Genomic DNA, 24,424 nt, shown 5'->3' with positions numbered 1-24,424 from the left:
TGGATTTAGCTTCCTGGTACTGCTGAAAACCCTGAAAAAATTGCTTCTGGTCTAAACAGCGCTATGAACCACTGTGAATCCACCTGGAGACAGAAAAGGAATTTGAGTTACCTTTGTGCCAGACGTAATAACCTTCACAGCAAACAGCTCATGGAATCACCATTTGAAGTTTGTGCTGGCACCCTGGCTTGTAGAGATATATATATATGTTTGTGTGTGTGTGTGTGTACCTACCGTGCTGGTTAATTTCTGATCCAGCATTGTTCCTGGATGAGCACTATAAAATGAGCCGAGCTGCAACCTGCACATCTTTGCAGAACGATTAGAGCAGGATCCAGACCCATCTGTAAATCCGAGTTTCCCTTCATTTCCATGGCTATACGTCTCTGAATGACAGCGAATTCATTCCTGCGCTGGAGAGTTGCCAGAAGTTTCTCATCTCGCTGTCTGTGGGCTGCTCGCTCGCGCTCTGGCTCTTTTTTTTTTTTTTCTTTGAGGTTTTCTGATGCCTATAGAGTGAGCTCAACTCCAAGGTTTGCAGCTTCGCTCTCGTCTGCTATTCTGTACAAGCCAGCCTGGGTGCCGCTACAGTCGGGAGTACTGCGTGAACGTCAGATTTCTCTCTCGTTTCCCTGCAGGTGACTCAGAAACTTCACCATGCGTCTGGTAATGTATTTCATTTTCTAAATAAATACCGAAGCATTTCTCTTGTGCAGCTTTGTGAGCTTTCGGATAGAGGAGTTTCCTTAGAACTAATTAAATGAAGCGATGTCGGGGGGTGGCGGATGCCTACTGGGACATGGATGCTGTTTGTTTTACTTGCCAGCCAGAGATGCAGAGGCAGATTTCCTTGAGGAATCTTAAATCAAGCAGCACTTTTTCCTTTAGATAAGGAGGCTTGCACAAATACAGATTAGCAGATGCAATTCATAATGTGCACAGAGCTGCAGTAAGTTTATGAGAGAAACTGAAATTTAAGACCGTATTATGTTGTAGGCTCAGAAATGAGAGCATCATCTTCATGTGATAACGATTTAAAACGGTGCTCGGAAAAATGCCTGAGGTTTCGGAGGGCAGTGGTCATGCTGCTGTTGCAGAATTCCTCTAGGTTTAACTGCCCTTTTATTTTTGCTCTGCAATTATTGGAAAAAAATGTGGCTATGGTTCATGGGGTAACCCTACAGGGCTTTTAAGCCTCGGTGTTCAGCAGGCATTTCAGCTATTCTAACTACGAGCCGTTGAATAGTAAGCAGATCAATGTAGGGCTCCTGTAGCCCAGAGTTCAGCTGTTTGTCAACATGTAAAACCTCACGGATTTTGTCGTGTGCAGTACAGACAGACTGCTAGATTTGTATGAAGTCATCCAGGAAATGCTGCGCAGACCAATCCTGGCTATGACAGTGGTCAAAGAAATGAAGTAATTAATCTTTGATTGATTTTTTTGGCATTCCTAAGACAATAGTTGTAATAGGCAAAGATTTATTTCAAGGGGGCTAGTTTATGCATTTAACATCAGAGCTCTTTTTAGATCAGATTCTGTTTTTCTTCCTTTAGAAATACTTCCCCCAAGACCAGCTTACACCTGGTGCAAAACTATACATCATTTCACTACAATGCAGAAATAGCCCATGAGGCTTTTTCATTTTCTTCTCCCTACAAGCAGACCACTTAAATGTTGTATGCATCATTAAAAAGCTATCCATCAGAATGCAACGCATGGAAACGAATATATGTAAACACCACAGGGTAACAAATAAAACAAGGTGCTATTAACTCTGCAGAGAGATAGTAGATGGAGACATTTCTGAGACAACCCATCGGAGTTAAAGCTGCCTGTGGATGGTAGCACAGGCATTTCATTGCGGGGCCCGGAGGCTGCAGGTGAGGCTGAATCCTGCCCGGGCGACACCTACTCGCGTGGCATCCTCTGCTCCTCGTAATTTAGTGGGAGAGGAGGAGGAGGAGGTTTAGCATGTTGGTATTGATGTATCTGACATAGCACTGAAGATATGGCTCTTAGCTCTAGTGTGGGTGGATGTAAATAAGCAAATATTGAATTATAATCCCTACAAAGCTAAAATTAATCTGAGCTTTTATGTTTTCCAGGACAACTTGTCAGACAATGTAAACTAATTTGCCAAATTGCACAGGAAAAAAGAATGCATTAGGAATATCTAATTTACCTGAAGCTGAATATATTTTGATTCCCTTTACTGCTGCTTCAAGTTTTTCAGCCTTTTGATAGGTTTGATGAGCTCTATAGGTAGTCTTATAAATGAGAAAAGTACATAAATAATTTACCTTAGTAGTAAGATGCTGGAATTCTCTTGATGTTCACAAAGCAGTGCTGTAAAGCCTCGAATATGGTGCAAAATACTTTTTTCACCTGCTTGCACCATGCATTTCAAAGCACAGATGTTATATGTGACCCTCATTTGCTTTAAAGCCCTGCCCTCTTAAAACTCCAGGTTTATGTCACTTAAGGGTCCTGCAGGTTCTTACTCTTGCGGTTTGTGGATTCACATAATCTTAGTAAATCTGAAGGTGACGGTTTATTGTTTCAAAATGCCTTTAGCTTCACACAGACCTGCAGCTGTGCCTACACTTCCCTGTGAAAGCAGCATTCAACATGTGGAGAGCCTGGGCTGTAGCTGGCAGCGGTGCGTGTGGCAATGGAGTGGAGCAGTGCCCAGGGCCCTGCCTGACGCTGCTCACCATCACCATGGTGAGCAGCAGCACCACACCTCGTCGTCTTCTGGCCTTGTCCGAGAGCCCCACAGGGCCCGGTGCCCACCCAAAGGCAGCTTCATACGTGTTTATCCAAGTTCAAATACGCTCCTGTGCAACAGGTTTGATGAGTAAATACAGTATGCAAAACCACCCACCGCAAGGCCAGACATAACGTTCGCATTTCTGACAGAACAGCATTGTCAGGAGTTTAACCGGGCTTTTGGTCGAGGGAATGGATGAAGCGGGCCCTGCCTGCCTCTGAATCCGGCAGAGGTTAGATTGGGGACATTTTCTCTTGGTCAGGTCGGGTTCTTCGAAGAGTACATGGTGTGTTTTTGAGAAAAAAGCAGTGCTAGGGGAGATATCTGCTGGGCAGGAGCAATGATTGAAGCAGTGCTAGGGGAGATATCTGCTGGGCAGGAGCAATGATGAGCTCTCTTCTACAACATCTCTGTAAGAAAGACAGAGTCAATTGGACTTAGAGGATACTTCATTTAAAGGTATGTCAAGTAAGTGAAGACAGACGTAACCTAAACCAGTCCTCAGGAAAGCTGTGAGCAGTGATAAAATGGTGTTGGTGGAACCAGACTAACGTGGTGTGGTTTGTACAGAGGAGCCGAAATGGGCATTAATCAGACTGGCCTATCTAGACGGAGCTGTTGGGAGGCAGAAAGCAGAGAAGCTCCCAGCGCAGGCTTGGGTGGTTTGCGCCCCATGTGTACAGGACACCCTGAAGCAGCAGGCCTCAAGGCGGTGTGGCTGCCTTTGGAGATGGTGTTTCTCTTTGAGCATCCACCTCGGCTGCCCCTTGGCAGTGGGCAGTCCTCCTGCCAGCCACGATGGCTCAGAGGAGCTGTTTCTTGGGAAGAAGCTGAGTGAAATACGTACAGCTTAGCTAAACAGGGAAGGGCAGGGAACAAAAACCACTCAGCAGTCTGAAACTGTTCAGTTTTTGAGGAAGGGGAGAGGAATTATTTATCATATTATGAAGAGACATAATGAAAACGATGATAAAGGCATAGTTATGCTGAACAGAGGAAACTTTCCTGCTGTAGGGTCTTTTTTATGGTATGCAAAATACCCTCTGCAGGGAGGCAAATGAACTTTACTGCTTTAGTACTGAAAAAGAGCTGTGACAAGCTCTGTCCCCGAATGAATATGGCACATATTGGATCAGGAAACTCAACTCATTTTTTAATCTCTATTACCATTCCATGGCAAAAGAAATTTGTAGTAAAACTTGAAGTTATTTTCAGAATTCAATGAGGTGTTTAAATATGGCTATTAAATTATAAGTGTTTAAAACACCTATAAAATGTAGGCGTTCAACAGAACTGTTAAATGCAAAGTGTAGCTGAGGTGCATTTCAACACCAGCAATGCCATCCAACCTCCTGGTAAGAAATAGTGTGACAAATCAGGAGAACATAGTAAAGTTCTCCAGTCATTCTTGCACAGGTCAGCGAATATCTGGATGTGGAGAATTGGTGCAATCAACCCTCCATGCCCAATTTTAACTGACAGATCTGAGAACAGCCGAGTTACTTAAATGTGGAGGTGTTCCCAGGAAAGTGCTTCCAAGCCCTTTGCCTGTCGAGGGGGTGGCCTGCACGGTTGCAGTCACTTTATGGAGTGACCAGAATGTATTTGTGCAAACACTTTGTATGGCCAGCACAAGTCACGGTGGTATAAGCTCATCCGCTCCCCCCAGGAAGAGATTGTGCTGAACTTTCTCATAGACAAACAGCACAGGAGCAAGAGGAAGCCAAACCATCCAGGGTATTGAAGCAAGGTTTGGTTTTGCGGCAATCCTGACTTTACCTCCCAAGGGTTTATGAAATATCCTCCCTACCTCAGTGCATGGAGCCAGAACTAGGCGAGATTTCTGTTGTAATGACTCTGCTGCTGCACCTGCCCGGGCTGTAACAAGCCCCGACTGGGCTGGCTGGGCGGCAGGAACCTGGCAGTGGGGTGGGACCTGCCGCTGCTTCCTTCCCTGGCTGGCCCCTGGTGAGAGCTGGTGGCTCCAGGAGCTGGGCCGGGCAGCTTTCCCCTTCTGCTGCTGGACGCTGAGGTGTCTTTTGTCTTCTGTGTTGTTGTAGCACCAGAGTGGAGGTGGGGAAAAAGAGGTAAGAACCCCCTCTTGGTGGGGCTGGGGGAGCTGCCCCCTGTTGCAGGGGAGGGGTCTCCTGTGGCTATTTATCTTTCACGTTTGGCTTTAGAGTGTGTTGGGGAAAAAATATGTAACTTGTCTCATAGAAACATCCTCTGGGCAAAGGAGAGGAGATGAGTGCTTTCCTCCAGCACTCCCTGCCTGTGCGGGTCCAAGGACTTGGTGTGCTGCTGCATTTACCCCGTGGCTCTCTGGAGAGCAGCCTTTCTCCCCAGCATGCGGTGGGCATGGGAAAGGTGTTGAGATTGGGCAGGACCTGCCCAGGCAAACTGGGGAGCTGAAGCAGGGGATTTGATTCCCTCTGTAGCTCCAGGGCAAAATGTTTTTTGGTTTCTGCACCAATACGCTGGGTAGTGCTGTGCCTTGCTGAACAGCTGCAGGGGTTACCCACAGTCAACTTAATTGCAGATAAACTAATACTTCTTGTAAGCTGCTCTGCAGTTACGTTTGAGTGAGATGTGATATGGTGTAGCACTGTAAAGCCTGATATTAATTTTTAATAATCTTTGGATATGCTTTTGATGGATGCCCTCTGTAGAATATTAGTCCTTGTCCTTCAAAGCCCCAGCTTTCCTGCTGGATAAGCTGTACCGAAGCATACGTCCTGTTCCAGGTGCTCGCAATCAGCTTGTACTTGTTAGCAAGTAAATGGCAAGGGCTGTGCGGCTCGTGTCCAGAGGCATCTGTGGTTACAGCTGGTCAGGATGGAGGCTTCTGGTTATAGAAAATAGAAGTTGTTCCTAGTCTGATAGTTTGATAAGCTCCTAAGGAAAAGGTAAATCAGTTCATAAGAGACTGAAAGATACTTTTTTCCTTTAAGGATGTTTTTTTTCCCTTTTGTAGCCTTTTCTGTACTTGCTTTGTTAGCTAGACCAGAAACACCTTTATACAATGATAAAATATGCCCAAAAATGCAGATTCATACAACTCTCATCTCTGAGAATGACCAGAGATGAGGAAAATCCTTTCAGAATGACTGTTCCCTCCTCCCTTTCCCCGACAAGTTCTGCCGTATGCTCACCCACATTAACGAGCCCTAAGTCTGGTATGTTAATTTAGTGCGTCTTGCTTATTCTTGATGAGCATGAAACAAATTAGGGCATGTTAACATCTACTGCAGCGCTGCCTCAGGTTGCCTCTTGGCAGATATCCCTGCATCAATTTCTGCCGCACCGAAGGTAGCTGAGATTGATCTTTCTCTTGCCATCCTGGGCATAATCCCAGAAACATTAGGCTTGGAAATCTTTCAGCAGAAATGACTGGTGATTACTCGCCGCTGCCTGCCAATGCAGCCCTCACCAGGAAGTGGCAAGGATGACGGTCACACCTCGACAAATGGCCTGACGGTCTGAATTCGTGTTGGTTCGGAAACAGGATATTGTGTGTGTGCAGCAAGCCCAGCAGCTCCTGTGGTTTCCGTTCCTCGTCAGTGCGCTGTTCTCTGGGTTGACCGCTTCTGAATAACCAGCGCTGACCACTTCTGAATAAACAACAGCTGCTGCGGTGGCACCTGAGCGCTGGTCAGGCCCTCCTGTGGAGGAGCTCGAGGGCTGACCGCTTGTGCTTTTGCTGGTTGCACAACATAGGATATTGCAGGCTTTCCTATTTAACCCAGGAAAGAAATTACTCTCATAAAATATCGAGGGAAAAAAAATCTTAAATGCTAGCTCAGTGGTAATAGATGGTGGTGGGGCATCACAAGCTGTAAAACAGCAAAGGAGAGCCAAGGCGATGTTCTTTGTGGGCTGTTCCCATTGCTGACCTGTTGGTACCCACTGCGGATATGAGTGTGCCTGCGTCGCCAGTTGTAGGACTTCTCTTCCCCTTTTGTTCTCACGTCCTTTTCCAGGACGAAGCTGCAGCTGCAAAGGTCACCAGCCATCAGATGCTACGAGTCAGTGTTGTTATCCTCGGAAGAAAATTGCATCACTTAAGCTAATTACCAAATGGCATTTCTCCTCTGAAAAATTGCGTACCTGGGCTCTCTAGGAAGACAGAGTGCAAAGCTTTGAAAGCGAAGTCATTCCGAAGGCTTTTTGAGCAATGAGATTTTTTAACCCACTTCCCAAGGCACAATCGAGTGTAGCTGAATAATGGCTGTACAGGCACGACCTTCCCTCACAAACGCCAGCCCTCGCGCGTTTAGTATTTCATTAAGCAGGTTGTGCAGCAGCTAATGTAAAGTCATTGCTCAAGGAGGTGCTGAAGTTACTCCCTGGGAGGGTGAGCTAATCTCTGCTCTTGCTTTCGGGCTGGGGTCAGGCTGGCTGGCCCGTGGGAGCTGATGGGCAAAGCAGCCTCCCTTACATTTCTCAGCCTAGTGGAAAGCAATAAATTAAAATGTTTGGGTTTCAGGGGTAGTTTTGCAGACATGGGCAGCAGAGGTGGTTGGGAGCGCTGGATGCTCTGCAGGTGTCTGTTGGAGGGGGGCAGGTGGAGCAGCTTGTGATGCTTGTGCATTAGCTTTGTTTTGTGATATTTTTTTTTCTTTGAGAGGATGGGCGAAAGGACTGCTCACCTTTTCACGTGTCCCAGCAATTCACATCTTGCATAAATTCCTGCATAAGCCTGGCTGCTAACAGCAGTGGTATAACCCAGTAAAGTTTGGTCCTGTTTCTGAGGACTTCGAGGATATCTTAAAGGCTGATCCAAAATTCTTAATTTGTCCAACTCTTTCATGTGACACTTCCTATTAGAACATCCTTCATTAATAAAATAAAGCTCCCCTTATCAGTACAAATAAATTTGAATGCAGCAGTAAGTAAGTAAAATAAATAATGAAACCACAGCTCTTATTTGTCAAGCCAGGAGGTTGTCACCAGGTCTCTGGTGTGAATGTCAAGGGCAGGTTTCAGAGTAGCTTTATGCCATCTCAGAACAAACAAACAAACCCCCCCAAATTCACAGCAAATTATGGAGAGGGAAACTTGGCTAAAATCACACTCTGCAGATCTGCAGGCTTTTTGCCTCAGACTCGCTCACGGGGTTGGATTAGATATTGTTGATGTGACTTCTTGCTTCACACTTTTAATGAAAAATATCTTTCTCTCCTTCTCTGTTTGCAGAGGATAGCTTACAAATGTGAAGTCCAAAGGCAAATAAAACACCAATATTTACTGCTGTTCAGAATCTTTTTTTTGAGTTTCATGACATTTGGTGTTTTTGCTTTATAGATTTTAAATGATAATATATTGTCTTTGAAGTATCTTGCAAATCACTGAAACTGCATGAGATTGTGTAAGTCAATCATAAATTTATAAACCGCCATTTGAGAAACATTGATTTTCTTTTTCTAATATAGAATTATATCTTCTGTTTTGAGAGATTTCTTCCCCTCAAATTACTTGAAGGTTAAGAAGAAGAAATAGAAAGTAAAATTGGAACCTTTGATGTCAGTTTTCCTCTATTTTTATCTTTCTCCTCGCTTTCTCTCCTTACCATTCCAAGATTTTCATGCAATTACTGAGGATGGCATTTCTCATCTTTAGTTAAAAATGAGCTCACCATCTATTACATTTATACAATTGCTATATCGTCTAACCATCTAGATTTACCAGATATTATGTACATTTTACTGGCAGTGTGCTATCTTCAGGAGGAAATTAAAAAATAAAAATCCGTTCCTCTTATTTTCCATTTGTTGCATCCCAACATTCTGGCTCTTGCTGGAGCTGCAGGCTCGGGGTGCCGTGTGGCCATCGTGCAGCCTGGGCCCACTGCTGAGCCCTGCCTCCTCCCAACGAGGAGCTCCAGGCCCGCTGGGTGGGAGCATGCCTTCTGCTCATACTTGAACTTGCTGCTTCTGCTGCACTGGATGCCAGCGTCCTGCCCTGACTGTCGCTTACCTACAGTCCCTGTGATGTGCCTTCTGACGGGGGCAGCTCCAGCGCTCCCTCTTGGCAGGAGAAGCTTTCTCCATAGCTTGGCCATTGCAGTGACTTATCTCCAGGGTGCTGAATCTCTGTGAGCCATCCTGGATCCAATATTCCTGCCACACAAGTGTTGCCTTCAGATGCAACAGTGATGTGAGGGATCCGGGCTGGTGTCCTCCTCCTTCCCTCCCCGCCTGGCAGGGCCCTGTCTGCGGCCTTGTGTGGGGCAAGGTGCTCTCTGGTTTAGTTCTGATTTTTTTTTTTTGTATCCCTCAGGTCACAATGCCAGTAACTTAAAAGCAGACAAGGTTTGCAAATAAATCTGATTATATCCTCCACTTTCTTTTGTGTTTCATTTGTTAACAGTGAGTTTAATCTGGCCTCAAGTTCACGCAATTTCAGTGTTCTTTATAGACTCCATTAGGTTTGACTGATTGCTGTTACCATCTGCAGATCTTGACCCTTTGCTCATCCCTTTCTTTATATCAATAATAGAAGTACCATGGAGCCTGTAAGCCCAAGCTGTGAAAGTTTTGTTCATTTTATTCCTGAATGCTGCACATGTAAGTCCTGATATTCAAGCAGGGAATTCATTTTCATGCTATCAGCTGAACTACCCCTCAATTACCTCCATTATATCCCTTTATCAAATATTATTTAGATTTATTAAACCCTATTGGACTATGTTTTTCTAAGCTAGTTTCTTCTTAAAAAAAAATCAACTAGCTGCTTTCAGAAATATATAGGCACTTTAGATAAACTTCCCATTATACTTTAAACCTTGAAACCACTTGAATTTAACCTATTTTAAAGTATTTATATGCTCATATCTGAATAAATGAGCAGTTCTTTAAGCAAGCTTTTGTTTAAGATAATATCTGCAATTTGGGCTTCTATGGAAATATGTTGTTGCAGGATGAGAGTTATTCCAGGTGATTCTGCATTTGCTCTCTGTAGCAAATAGTCTTGATTCTGGTAAAAGGTTACTGGATCTTAGACGTATCTTCTCTCAAAGATTTATTTTCCTTGAGCAAAAGCTTGTTGCACAAGGGTAATTTGGTACCAGCAGCACTCCTGGAAGGACAAGTTTTGATTTATATGGAAATAAAAGTGGCAGAGCAATGTTATTTCCCACCTTAGGAAGCATCTCCCCTGCCGTTCTGTCCTCATGCTGAATGAGGCTGCTCCTGCTGGTTCTCACTGCAGACACCGAAATGCTCAGAACCCTGATGTCCTGGCCCTTCTGTACCAAATCAATGCTAGAGTTGCTGTGGAGCTGTGCTTCATGTGGGAAACACACGATATTGTCGCTGTCTGGTCTATACAATGCTCATCTGGATTTTAGGTGTGTACATGTGATCCACAAAATATGTGGGATCTCACTGTGTAAGAGAGCTTTAAAAAAAAAAAAAGTCAAGTGATGAACAGAAACCCAAAAGCGTCTCATTCTCTGTTCTCACTGAGGTTAATGCTGATTTTTCTGTTAACCTTCCCAGGAACAGGCTAAGGCAAACAGTGAGAGCATTGGAAATTCCCTTCAGAGTATTTAATATAACACTAAGAAAGATGTCAGTGTCACAGGAAAAATTAAGTACATCTTTTTTTGGCTTAATTTTTGTAGTAAATCTGACATCCTGTCATAAATCACACAGCACCTTAGCGATCCTCTGGCTTTCTAAGATCCATACGTGCCCATTGGGCCTGTCTGGCGTGCCCTACCTGTTTTTGTGAGGCAGAAGGCAGGCCGTGCGGGTAGGCTTCTCTCCCAGAGATGGAAGTCAGCCTTGCTGCCTATGTAGACAGTGGGATTTTGCTGTTTAAGTTCTGTTGGTGATTTTCAAATATAACCAAAATAGCTGAAGCCAACCATCCTCTTGTGTTACTTTGTCTGGATGCTAGCCTGGTGTGGTTTTGCATCCTCCTCTAGTGAGATGGGTGGGAAAACCCAGCTGGGTGCAGAATGGACCCTGCTTTCAGAAGAGCCCTTAGGAATCAGTGGGTGCCTTCCCCAGCTGTTGTCCTCAGAAAGGCTTTCAGATGGCCCACAGCACCTTCGTTGCAGCTCGTTTACCTCCTCTGCTCCTTAAGGGGGACGCGTGTGCCCCCAAAGCCTGACTGGAGACTTGCTTGTGGGGGTGCCCATGGGTGCTGGGGCAGCGTGGTGGTGGGTGGGTGGGTTTCAGAGGTGCTGTCTGGTGTCCGGAGCACGAGGGGAGCGACACCGAGGCCTCACATGCTGCTTCTGCTCAGGAGACGACAGTACGACGTTGCTCTGACCACTTTTTGGTTTGTGTTTCAGTAAACTATTAGTTTGGTGTCAAACTCCTCATCCCTCTGATCCCAGGAAAATGGGGTCTGCTTGCACACGAAAACAAAAAGCCACACTGGGTAACATTAAACTGGGATGTCCTAATTGAAGTGTCTGTCCCAGGCATAACAATCAGTCTTAAATTATCCGTTTAAAAACATGCAGCCTTAACTTTGCCTGCTGCTAATTGAAAATGATTCTCTGTGGAGGCCTTAGTTAAATGCAGCATCGCAGGAAACATGTGGACATGAGATATGACTAATTGTAAAGTGATTGTGACTTTGGGCAAACTTATCCTTTCGTGAAGCCTGAAAGAAGGGTAACATCATCTCTTGCTTAGTACGAAGAGCACCAGCAAATTGATGTCACTGAAGCAGGGAATTTAATGGCTGTTCTGCAAATTAAAAGCTACATTCTCCTTACGTTTATGATGTGAAGTAGCGTTCCTGAGTGCAGCAGAGTAATTAAAAGTAAAACAGAGGCCTGAGGATGATGGATGTGACCCGCTGCTTGCACGCTGAGAAGTCTGTGTGATTTTTCCCCAGCAGAAGGTAAATGGGAGATTCATCATCAGGACAGCAAACATACCCAGGCGGGGGTGGGGGATGCAATCACGTATAGACCTGTCACTCTAAGAAGCCTATGAATATTCTTACACACATTTTAATTTAAAATATTGGTTTTACTGTCAGTCGTGAAACTTCAGGTTCACTTCATAAGCAAAGCAATGAGTTCAGTGATAGATGTGCCCCGTCAGATTGGGAGGTGTTCTCTGCAGGAAGATGAAGTGGCCTAAGGCACTGAGTGCTAGCGGAGCCTGTCACAACCCCAAAAATAACAGCATTAAGTAATTTAGCGTCTTACGTTTATAATTGAGTATGACTTATCCAGTGATCTCTGACAGTGTAAATTGTGTTGTACTACAGGAGCTCAAACCAGTGGACAAGATTAATGGTCATATAATGGGAAGAGATGTCTGAAAACACTTTCTTCCTACAGAAATTAAGAAGCATTAATTTAGACATAAAAAGCATAAATGTTTGAGGACATTGGCTTCCTAGGAGTGATAACATGTATAATAACAGCACTTTTCAAGTTTATTACTGTTTTCAGTATCACAGATGGCTGCAAATTGTAGGGCTCTCTCCTATTGTGTATTTCCCCTCTGCCAAATTAACAAAAGAATGTTAAATCTTGGCTACCCTTAATATAGTGCATATGTTAACTATGGAAATTGCTTCATTGTGCTGCTAAATTGAAGGAAGCAAGACAAGATGTGGGGAAATGTGTGTTTCAGTTGGTACTGGGTATTATTTTGAGATTCAGACTTATGTTCTGCACATAGTGGGGCTCTTTGGCAATGAGTACATTTGCATTTCATGTTTGCCAGCACATTTCTGTTTTGAGTGCTTTCATGTTTCAGTTGCTACTGGGTATATTTCGGGACAGAAACTTATGTTCTATATAAACCAGAGCTCTCTAGAAGGTGAATAACTTCATATTTGGCAGTAAGTTTCTGTTTTGAGTGATTTCATCCCAACTGGCCATGCAGACACACAGTTTTCTGATCAATGTGTTGCTTTGAATTATAAAGAGGAGATTGCCCTGATCTCAGTCTGGCTTCTGCTGATGGGGGGCAGAGTACGAACAAGTCCTGCAGATAAAGCAGGGCTATAATATGCTGGAGGTTACAGCTGGCATGGCCCTATTTCACTTGTTGCAGATTCTGGAAAGTGCGTAGGCGAGACAAGGGTCTGCAGGCAGATGAAGAGCAATATCCTAGCTAATGGACCTGAATGCTACCGGAGGATCTTGTCTTCTGAGCTTGTCTCAATGGCAGCACTTGTGTGAAGGTCACTCCAGTCGTGTGTTTTGGAAATCCTCGTGTGATCTGTGGTTTTCTGGATGCTCAGTTTATGACCCTGGGGCCTGAGGACTCCCAGTTCCATCTCAAATCTGAAATCCACAGGTACACCCGAGTGTTCCCCAGTTCTCCCTCCTTCCCTCCACCACACGGACGGCATACCATAAATGAAGGGAAAACTTTGCTCTTGCTCTCACCTCTGAATCACTCTGAGGAAAGGCAATTTCTTCCCCAGAATGGGTAATGAAATGCACTGATGATATTGCGATGAGCACATAGGAAAGATCAGAAGGAAGAAAAATGATTCAGAGCGAGGTTTGAACTGTGTGTTCAAAGATGTTGGTTCCCTCACCAAATAATGAGGAGAAAACAAGCCGTGGAATATTTTTTTTGTTACGAAATAAAAGCTTTTTTGTGGAATATTCCTATTTCCAATGACTCCATCCTATGAAGTAGGGTGGGGAGGAAGAACTGGGTTCTGTAGTGTAGGTTTTTGGCTTTTTTTAAACAAAAATTCAGGAATGTGTGAGGGGGCTGAGTGTTTGGGTTAGGCTACTTTGATTCAGGCATTTAATTTCAATAACTTTTAATTCTGACATTTAGCCTGACATCAGCTTTGTGCTGTATGTATAAGGTCTGAGAACTTTCCGCTCATCCCAGCTTTCCAGGCAGGTGTGCAAATCACATCTCTGCTAGTTAATTACAACTATCTCTGGATATTTGTAATTTCTTCCAAATAGACCTGCCTCTGCTATGGGGAAGTGGTTCCTACTTCTCCCTGCCCCTGGGCTCAGAAAAGCAGACCCGTGTGAGAGCATCGCCACTTTGCTCTACAGTGCTTTAACGTCACTTTTGTGCAGCTTAAGTTGTCCTACTAAAAGTCTTGAATCGTGTTTAGCACTTCCTTTTTCTCATTTTAGGCTCAGTGGGAATAATTGCATTACCTTTGTCCACGATTTCTTGCAGAGTGAGCAATTGGGCTTTCTTGCAGCCAGTCGCCCTTAGTGTTCGACAAAACATGGCTCTGTTTTTACTTATTATGCACCTAAACCATTGTGAGTTTTGACTTGCCAATCACAGGGACATTTTCACACCTGTGCCCACGTGTGCATTGCACAAGTCTGAGCAAATACGTTGGTCTTGACACAGATCTCCTTTCAAACCCCATCTGCAGTGGGAGTCTGACCTCCTGAAGATCCTAATGGCTCTCTGAGATTTTTCTTAGTTTATTTGGAGCTGCAGGAGCATGATTTTCCAAATAAAGACCAAAGTGCTATTCAAAACCTCACACAGATAGGTTTCAATAGTTTCAATGACAAAATATTTTCAGGGAGGTATATTGCATTTTCTTGAAAGCCAATAAACAGAGCTCTAAATGTTAAGGCTGTTTAAATAATAAAGAATTAATTAAATTTTGCGTAGGGATAGAAAAGAAGATAACCGGTGTTAAAGCATATTCTTTTCAGCCTGCTTGGAACATTACCTAGTTTGTATTTTTGCTCGGGAGAAAATCCAACTGTGTAACCAGAGGATTCCCTTGACCTTCTTGCACCCAAGCAGCCGTGCAGCTATGTCTGCTAATGGAGTTCACTTTAACACCTAACGTGGCTGCTTGGAGCACGTTCAGATATGAATTATGGCTATCAAGAGATCTCCTTCTGACTCAGCTCCTCCGCCTGCGGAGCTGCGCCGTGTGCTCCCCGAGGCCACCTGCGATCCATCCGCACCCGGGCACCGCCGAGACCTCGGGGAGAGCGGCATGGGGAGCTGGAAGGAAAACCTGTGGTGTGTTGTCATGTAATTTATGCTAGTAAGCAGATTTAAATTATGTAAATTACTGTCTGCACCGAATCTGCCATCTGGAAAAAGTTATGCATACAAAAATCTGTTGGGGCAATGCGAGGGATGGAGTATCATTGGAAAGGGAGAGGGTTTGATGGAACAAAACCAACCTGCTCCAGGAAAATTTATTCACCTGCTACAGTCCAGTGGTAAAGCTATTCTTCTGTAATAGCCTGTTTAATTTAGTGGGACTGAAGCGATTGTTTAAACCTACTTTGTAGTTTGAAGACCTCCTTGTTATCTGGACCAGAGTGATGCTGGTTAGCATGCAAAGAAGCAGCAGGGCCAAGCTGGTGTAGCTGGGGCTGCGGGTGCACGGGGCTGGTCAGCACCAGGAGGTCTGACTGCGGAGCTGGGGCAACAAGGGCTGGCTTAAAAATTTGGGGGGAGGGCACGGGGCTGAGGGTGGGTTCTGCAGCCATTCTACACATAACAGTTCCTGGAAAAAAAAAAAAAAAAAAGAATTACAGGGGTAGAAAGCTGCAGTATTTGTTGTCTCCCAGGCACATCAGCCTTCCTGGTATCTGGAAAGTGAGAGCAGATGCTTTGGGTGAGAAGAGGAATCCAGTCACAAGAGCTCCTAATGCCATATGTAATATGTTTTCTGAGCAATACATCCCTATGTAAGCAGTTATTGCCTTATCTTCTGCTCCCAAGAGGTCCCAGGGTAAGAGCATGGTCCCAGTTCTGTAACATGCAGAGCATGTTACAGAAATCAGTGCTAGCAGGGGAATAAGGACTTGTAAGGCCGCCTGGTGAGGGAGAGTTTTTGTTCTTAACGTAGGCACAAATAGCAAAGCCTCTTGTTCTTTCAGCAAACCCACTAACATGTTTCAACTGGGCTATGTCTGTGTGACTTCAGTGTAAAGAAGCAGCAGGCTCTCGGTGACATGTCATTCATTACAAGAGCAGCACAGCACGTGTATTAGTAATATTCCGTAAAGCAGAGCAGTAATTACAGAATGCTTTGTCAAATTTTATTATCTGCTACTACAAAGTACGGTGTGCACGGTTACAGGAACTTACAGAGGATCCTCAGTGGCTGCACGCCTGTTAGCTCGGTAGGCACGGCGTTTAATTTAAAAAAATAACAGTTGGAGGCTGTCAGCGATGCTCCCATAAAAAGTGCGCCAGCTTCTGCTGCAATGCAGAAGGGAAACAAATGGTTCCCATTTAGACTTGGCATACTGTAACCCTACAGAGCTGACTTTACCATGATAAACTATTGTCATTGGATTGTATTCCCACAAGCCATTACTACAGCCTATTTAAAAAGCGTAACGCGATCTCACGTATTTCTAATTATTTGTAAGATGAAGGGATAAATGCTTCCTAGTGCTATTTTTTGCTTACCGTTCTCAAACTTGCAGGGCAGCACTGAGTGCTTTGCTCCGTTCCACTGCTGTTAATCAAACTGCTTTTTAATGAAATGGGTCAGCGATATTTGTGAGACACCGAGCTTTTACCTTGGGCTGCCAAGTCTGTGTTAACAGCAGCGGAGAGCGGCTGCTGGACGGCGGAGGAGCAGCAGCACTTTTCAGGCAGTGATGCTGATTAAATCGAGGGCTTCAAAGCTTGGAGGAGGGCCGCAGCAGCTCGGAGCTTTAGCAGGCTCGCTCTTCGCAGCGTACGCTCGCTTCTTTGAGGATTAGCTTGTATGTTGCCGAGCTAATGGACTGGCAAAGTTGGGTCTGTCTTCTGAGGCCAGCTCTGCGCGGCGGGCTTTGAAGAGCGTGTCAGCAGAGCGGCAGTGGCAGGGATAACAAGAGAGGGCACGCGTCGCCCCGTGCCGCACGCTGAGAGTCACTCCCGGCTCCTCCAGAGCCTGGGCAAGGCGGAGCTGGACGGGGAAGGACTGGAGGGATAAATCGGTCTTGTGGGGAGGCGGCCTGGCTGACAGTGCAGGCTTGGATTCCCTGGTTCAGCTTCTCTGATCCTTTGAAGAGGCTAATTACACGCCACCGTGCATTTTGTGCTTGCAGTGGGGCGTTTTCTACTGGATCCTATCCCATCCCAACAACTCCGTGCAGGGAGGTCTGTAGTCCTTGCAGGCAGCCCTAAAAGGAGGCTGGTTGTGCCTGCGCCCGAGCTCCCATGGGAGAGCCCGGCTGGGAGGGGTGCTGCAGCGCGTCCCCCTCGCAGGGCGCACTGCCCAGCTCACAGCTCTGCGCTCCCCGCCGGGATGGGCTCACCCAGACACCCCTATCGCAGCTGCTGGAGGTGAATGCAAGTAGAACACAAGGCGAAAATGACACGAGCTGTAAGGATAACCAGTGACCAGAGCCATATGGATGGATGTGGTGGGTCCTCTCTAACTGAAGCCACCTCGTTAAGCTTTGGTACCTTTCTACCAGTGGCTTCTTAAAAGGGGGTTGTGTTCTCCACTGCTGACTGGGCAGGGGGATTTCTGTGTGCTCTGCCAAATAGGAGATGAAAATAAACAATCGCATTGCTTCGTGTCCTTACAAATCCACTTTACAGAACTGCTATAACAGTTTACTTGGTGCCTTGGTGTAAGACCCAGAAGACCGTTCTTCCAGCTCGGTCAGTGTCTGGATCCTAGACGGGCGAGGGTCTTAAAGGTGCTTGGCTGGATTTATAAATGTGTTTTCCAACCTTATCCCACCAGGTCCTTCTATTTAAATATAAAGGTAGAAAAGCTTGTTCTGCCAGTGGGAAGAATCAGGGCCAGCAGAAAGCTCCTCCATCTGCACCGTGGGCAGGGCTGTCACTCCAGGGTGTCTCACAGCGCCTGTGCTACCAACGTTCAGGCTCTGAAAATGTGCACCAGCCGAATTATGATGGCAAGGAAAGTGATGGCTCTACCGTAGATACAATAAGTATCGATTAAATATATCGCACTGCTTCTCTGTCTGGTGAAATTAGAAAGGGAAAACATAAGATTTAAAGAGAATCCATTTACTTTCTCAATAGATTTTACTGCCTCTGTGGCTAAATTTATTGATAATTAAGTTCTCTGTGCTTGTAACAACGCGCTTCCTTCTCCTGGTAGCTCTTTCCCAGTGGTCAGTTCTTGCTGCTGAATCACAAGTGTTTCTCAGCACACGCGTAGCACTGTAACATGTACATGTAATACATGTAAAAACATGTACATGTAATGTAAAAAAAACATGTAGATGGTAATGTGCATGTAATGTACATGTAAAAAAAAACGTGTACATGTAATAATGTAAAACATGTACAGTACATGTAATAGTTCATGTTATCGTGCAGTATGGGGACTAGAGTCTGGAACATATGATCCGAGTGAAACCTGTTCTTTTATTTTTAAGCGTTAGATTTCTCAAGTAGGCAAGAGAAGCTCCTTGAAAAATTCCTTCATTTTCCTCTAAGCACCCAACATTATTCTGGATGTAATGTTTATAACACAAATTCAAATATTTGTATAGCCCCATTGTAGTCTGCCCTGAAAGCAATAAATCATAAGGAATCCATACTGATTTGGACAGGAACCTTGACTGATGAGAGACAGGCTTCCTTTCGGTACTTCACAACTTAAAATGTAATTTCACTACTAAGTAATCTCCTCTTCTCCATTGTGGCTGGCCTTTTTGGGGCAGAGAAGGGCTTGGCTCTGCTCGTAGAGTGAAGACAGCAATTTTTATTTACCCTGTAGGAGGCTACGAGCCCTCTTGTAAGGGAGCATCAGAGCATCAGGCTGGCTCTGGGGCTGTTCCTGGCTCCTCGGGAGGGGTCGGGGTGGGAGCATCTCCCCTTCACCTTCCCAGCCCAGAGGGTGCCAGCGAGGCTCAGGCGTGGGGCTTGGGCTGAAGTTGCTTGGGTTGGGATTGTGCGGCTTTGGGCGTCGTTGTGCTTTTGCATCTTGGGTGTTAGCTTCCTCTGCCTATAAACATGGATTGCCTAACCAAGCGAGTGCTTTAAAATCCGGGGGAAACCTTTACCTCTGAGAGCCGTTTGATACAGCTCTAGTCCTTTGATACAGTCTAAGTCCTAGGCTTAGGGCTCTGGTTTGTGTTGCCTGTACCGCTTTACCAAAGGGTGGGATGGAGAACTACATGTTTAAATTCCCCTGGTGCGTATCCCTTTCCCCCAAGAGCTCAGCAGGGTTGTGGAAGGGATGGCTTCCTTGTCCACATCCAGTACCCTTGTATGTTCAGAACTGTCCCAGCAACGAGCAATCTTTGCAGCCTTTCAGATGGTGAGCATTGGCTGGCTCTGAGAGATTACATGGCATTATTGATCTGACCTTTCTTTCCCATCGCCAAAGTTTATCCACTTGTAAGGAGTTTTCTGCAGAAGTAGTGATTTGACCTTTACCGCTTTCAACAATCCACGATAAATGGAGCAGATGAACACCCAGTGCCAACATTTGCTTTTTTAAAACCTGAATCTCCCAGTTTTGACAGATAAATCCTGTTAATACCGCAGTTTCCAGAGAGATAACCGTAGCATTAAGGGCAGCATCTTCAACTTAACATTTATATAACATTTCGCTTTAGCTTCCACCCTCACCCCACCATACGCACACATCCACAGACTGGATCTGGAGGGATGCGACTCCTCCTGACCGTTTTGAACTTTTCTGCAGCTTTTGAGTCAATAAAGTTCACTTCTGTGACCTTATTGTAGCTTGGCAGTGGTTCTTTGTTATGATGGTGGTATTCTTACATCCTCGTAGCATTAAACTTGGTGCAAATGGGACGTTTTCACTTGTAGGTTCAGCTGTGAAAGATCTTTGGTGTAATAGGCTAACTTCAAAAATTGGAGGCAGTAATAAAGCACGTGAAAAGAAGATATATAATCAGGGCGGGTTCTTCATGTGTGAACTGAAGGGCTCTATCTTGCTTTCTGATGACAGGAAATTTCAAACTTCTGGTGAATTGATTTTTTGTCCTTTCTGTCACTTAGCTGGGGGAAAGGTGCAGGCATTTAAAAGCAAAGTTTCTTGCTGTGCTCTGCCTGGCTTAAGTTCAGTCATGCAGTTCTGCTACTGGGAACCCAAAGCGGAGGCTGCCATGTCCTACCTGGCAGAGACCTGTGCAGTGATACTGGAAATTGAGCAAACAGATTTCCATGTTGGCAGTAAGTATCTGGCTTTTCTTTCACCTGGAAGAATTATTTTAACATATTTGTTTAGTTTGGAGAAAGGGTGGCTCTGGAGCAAGGTGATGCTGGTATTTTCTAATATAGCTAACACTGTTGATACAGTCCCTGGGGTTTTTCAGTGAGAGAAGAGAGGTGAGGTGGTATTTTTGGTGGTTTGTAGGGTTGTTTTTGTTGGCTTTTTTTTTTTTTGAAGCCATCCAAAACCTGAAATTACCGTTATCGCAGTGTGCAAGCTGCAGCTGTATTGCATCTTTCACAGCAGAGTGAAATGGCAGTCCCAGCTGCACAGAGTGTCTCAAAGCAAACCCTTATGAATGTCCCCTGGACTATCTGGCTTTGCATGCTGCATCAAAGACTCCAGTCTCTCTTCTTCTCATTGACCAGCCAGGCTTCTTTTAGAGTACAAATTAATAGGCTCATTAGTAGAAATGGAGACTACGTGTCCTGCCTGCCTGATGTGCTAATGATGCTCAGGTGTCTTTCTGCTGATGCTCATCACTTAGTGAAAGAGATGGAAAGTATTTACAAGAATATATTGAATTGAGGCATGTTTCTTTTTGTCTTTGCCCTGGCTGTTTCTCAGAAGGCACGTTCACTGTGGTCTTCTGCTTGCCATAAGGGAAACATTGCTTGGAGCGGTGGTGGGGCCTACGGAAGGATGAGGAAGGCCTGGATGCCCACCAGCAGCTCCAGTAGGTGCTTGAGAGTTACCCAGGGCAGTTTTAGTCTCAGAGCAGCTCCCCTGCCCTTTACCTTGGGGCCCTAATGGACCTATGGCTTAGGTGCCAATTCGCTTCCCTGAAATGGTGATAGATTTCAGTGTTAAAATGGATGGGCTGTTCTTACCTTTCCTAGCTGATGCCATCTGGGGCTGCTTAACATGTAAAGTTTTTTGTTTGTTAACATTGTGATTTGATTTTCTTTCCTTTTTTTTTTTTTTTTTTGTTCTTTTAATCTGATTTTGTGATGTTTGAGAGATGGGGTATTAATTTCCTGTCCTGCTTAATCTGCGTTCCAAAGCTTCCTAGGAGTGCATGTTTTCAGAAAAGTGACACAGTATGAGAAGGACTCTTATGTGCATTCCAGCTGCAAAACCGCAGCCACAAATCTCAAATAAGGAGTGCAGAATCAACTAATTAAATCAAGATAATATTGTGTCTGGCTGAATTAGCTGAAGGTACTGCAGGTCCTGAGGTCACCTTTGGATTCCACGGTAAGTAAATTTGGTGGACCAAGACGGGATACTGCAGGAAGCCAGCAGGCCTGAAGGACAGGCTTTTTGCTCTGTGACTGCAGAACCGAAGTTCCCTGGTATGTCTCAGCTGGGATTATTTGCTATTAGGTTCTTGGCCAAGCAGCAGCAAGTGCAGTTTTATCTCTCAGGGAAAGCTTTCACCCGCTTAAAAACTTGAAGCAGTTATAATCTCATCGTACTGGGGACTCCCACAAAGGCAGGCTTTTGTAGCTCTGCTGGCATTGCAACTGCTGGCTAGGGCAGAGGCACAAGTGGGCCCCAAGGCAGGCTTCGTTGATGTACTTGTGTAGAAATGTAACATTGAGGCTCTGAGCTGTGTGTTCGTTGGGGTAGAAAGGCCTTGAGGAGGAAGAGCTTTTCCTGAGGATGGAGCAGCTGCAGAAATTTAATGAGATGCTGAAGGAGTGTTCCTGCCAGCTCTGGGTCAGCCCAAGCAAAGATAGATAAAACTCCTGGAAGCTGAGGAGCGGGGTTAGGGGACCTAGAGACTTCTGAAGAGAAGGGCCATTTAGTCTGCCTCCTGTGATCGTGATCTGCTTATCCTCACCCTAGTTCTTCAGAGTGGCAAGTCTGCAAAGTCAAAACAAAGTTGCTATGAAGACAATCCTATTTCAGCATCCCATTAAACATCAGTACATGTTTTTGTACTACTTGAAAACACGTGAACAATTAAATGTTGGTATGAAATAATGTGTGGCCAAGGCTTAGGGATCTGTACGCTTAAAGGAATCTGCCAAATGCTAATACCAGGACTAGTGTGATGTTAAACAAGTTGTTCTGGAGTTTTCTTAAATCCGGTCAATTCTCAGTGCCTCTGGCCCTGTCATTTCAAAATCTCAGTGAATCCTACCCAAAAAAAAAAAAAATACGATGACAGAAAAGTCCAAAGGAGCTGGGCTGCTGCAGGAAGCCCTGCACCAACTCTGGGTGCTGGGGAATGGGTTGCGTGGCTGGAGTTACTGGAGCCCCATGGTGAATCAGGGCTTTGGAGAAAGGATTCAGTGTCTTGCTGTTGTGAGTCTTTCTTCCTTTTTTTTTTTTTTTTTTTTTTTTTGGACTGGAAACTGAGCTGAAATGGAAAAAAAATCTTCATACAATGTGCAACAGAAAGCCAAGTGATTTTTTTTTTTCTCTTTTTAATCAAGCAGAGCAAAACGAACAAAACCCCTGTGGCTCTATCAGATTGACATTGTCTAAAGCCATAAATATCTACAGCTCCATCACCTGCTGCTTTCCAGTAGGTGCTTTTCAGGCCCCAAGCTGCATTTCAGCACTGCAGGGGTGCTAACCCTTACGCCAGCCAAATGGTGGCCTAAAGACTTGCTTTGTGCTGGAGGGTTTATTTCCACCCCCCTCCTCTCCCTGCTGCTCTCACCTAAAATGAGGTCTGAATGGGTGGATTTACTTCAAGAAGGCCACAGAAGAGTTGATTTTTATTATTGCTTACGCACATGCACACACACTTGGTGCTGGCTAATCTGCTAAGCATGCTGATTTATACAAGATGTGTTAAAAGATTTGCTGGAATCTTCTTAGTACTGTACACCTACATAGCTAGAAAAATAATTGCAGAACAAATAGCAGTCCTTCTCGAGCCACTGCTCTATTTTGATATTGTTTCCAAACGTGTGTTGACAAATGGTACATTATGGCACGTTGCAGTTTGACATGGCATAAACTGCGTACCATGACCCTGACTTAGCAGTGCAGGGTCTTAGATTATTTAAACCCCAATACTCTTGTCCAGGGTGACATGTAGGAATGTACAAAAGGAAGACATCTGCAGGGGAAAAATGTCTGTGTGCTTCCACGTGGCCTGTGGATTTGTTTCTCTGAGCCCAGAGGCTGACAAGATCTGTAGCCCCTTTTTGGGTGTGATTTATCCTCCAACATGACCGAGCAGTTGAGCCGGCTCATGTCTAGACTCAGCCTCTCCCCGTTGTGCTCCGAGGTTTCTCTCCGTGCCTCCCTTTTCCCCCAAGCCCTCCTGCAGACCCACGGTGCTTCTTGCTGCCCCCCCTCTGGCTGCACCATGCGGAGACCTCTGCAGCCGCTCATCCCGCAGAGCTTGGGCTCCATTTCTCTGGGGACAGGCAAAATATTGCAATATTATCAGTACACGTTTCTCAGTAAGCACTGAAGCAAAACAGGATATTAGAAGTCAAACAAAAAAAAATAATTTTTGCTCTAAGTCAGGATAAAATAGCAACACCAAATGAAGAATTGCACTGCAAGATATCAACAACTTCCAAGTGCACTTCAACTCCTGCCTCAAGCAAACTGCAAGATGAAGCTCAAAACTTGTTTTTAAATGGTGGTTTTTAGCTTCTTTTGGGGCTGTTCTGTAGGTACAAGTCTGTTTCCCGAAGTTAGAACTACAGGAAAAATGAAAATCCTTAGACAAGATTTTAAGTTTCTAGAACAGTTTATTGCAATATGAAGAATAATAATTTGGGGGGGAGTGGAGGGGATTCAGGCTAGAACAAGGGCTTTTCAGTAAGAATTTTGGCTTGCACTTAGAGCTGTGTGCAGGTCTGGATGTACAGTACAAACACATGCACAGATGTGGTGCAAATGTGTGTTATGTTTGGGCATAAAATCCAAAAACTGAAAGACGGTAACAGGATGTTTCTTACCAGGCTCGTTCTCTCTCTGAGGGGGGTAAATAACCCTGCAAGACGATGTGATAATACTAGTAAAAATTTATTGTGGTAGTGGATCAACCAGGTTGATATTGATTTGGTGATAAATGACAGGATGCGTTTTCCTATCATGTTTAGTCTGGTCTTGAGTCTTGAGTTATGATACCGGGATCTCAAGTGTAGCTTTCCTTTCTGTTTGCTGTGCATACCTCTCATCTTCCGACTGCATAGAATTTCCATTTTCGTAGGCAAAATCAAATTCATTCTCCTTTTAAAAATGGAGAGTTGGGGGGTTTGTGTTGTTTTTTAGTCAGGCTTGAAGTGGAATATAGAAACTGGAATATGGTTACTATTTAAGGTCCAAATGATTAAGAAATACTTTTCCCCAGGTGTTTGAAGTCTACATTTCTGTTATTCTTCAAACATTTCTCTTAAATGCTGAGTGGAACAGATACTTCTGCTCAGATCGATGAATGATGAATAATGAAGCAAGATAGCCTATCTCCCTTTGGAGTTCTGAATTAAAATAAGCATGATTATCTAGTTGTAAACCTGCAATTAGGAAGTATCAACGTATTAAATGGTACTAGGTGACAAACTAGATATTCTTCTTTCCTTTGAACCTCTTTCATAAAAATGTACATGTCTAAT

At 44.7% G+C, this 24,424-nt stretch overlaps 1 protein-coding gene across 1 annotated transcript in view; it reads left to right on the top strand.

The window, feature by feature from the left end:
* The first annotated feature begins 555 nt into the window (after positions 1–555).
* The window catches only part of LOC121074501 (IQCJ-SCHIP1 readthrough transcript protein), a 139,369-nt gene continuing 115,500 nt past the window's right edge, over positions 556–24,424 (top strand). Inside the window, 1 exon segment of the mRNA XM_040566633.1 lies at positions 556–666. Coding sequence (XP_040422567.1) covers positions 658–666 — 9 coding nt within the window. The 5' untranslated portion in view covers positions 556–657.

Source organism: Cygnus olor, chromosome 9, assembly GCF_009769625.2.
Source record: "Cygnus olor isolate bCygOlo1 chromosome 9, bCygOlo1.pri.v2, whole genome shotgun sequence".
NCBI lineage: Eukaryota > Metazoa > Chordata > Aves > Anseriformes > Anatidae > Cygnus > Cygnus olor.
This window is presented reverse-complemented; position numbering and strand designations above follow the sequence as displayed.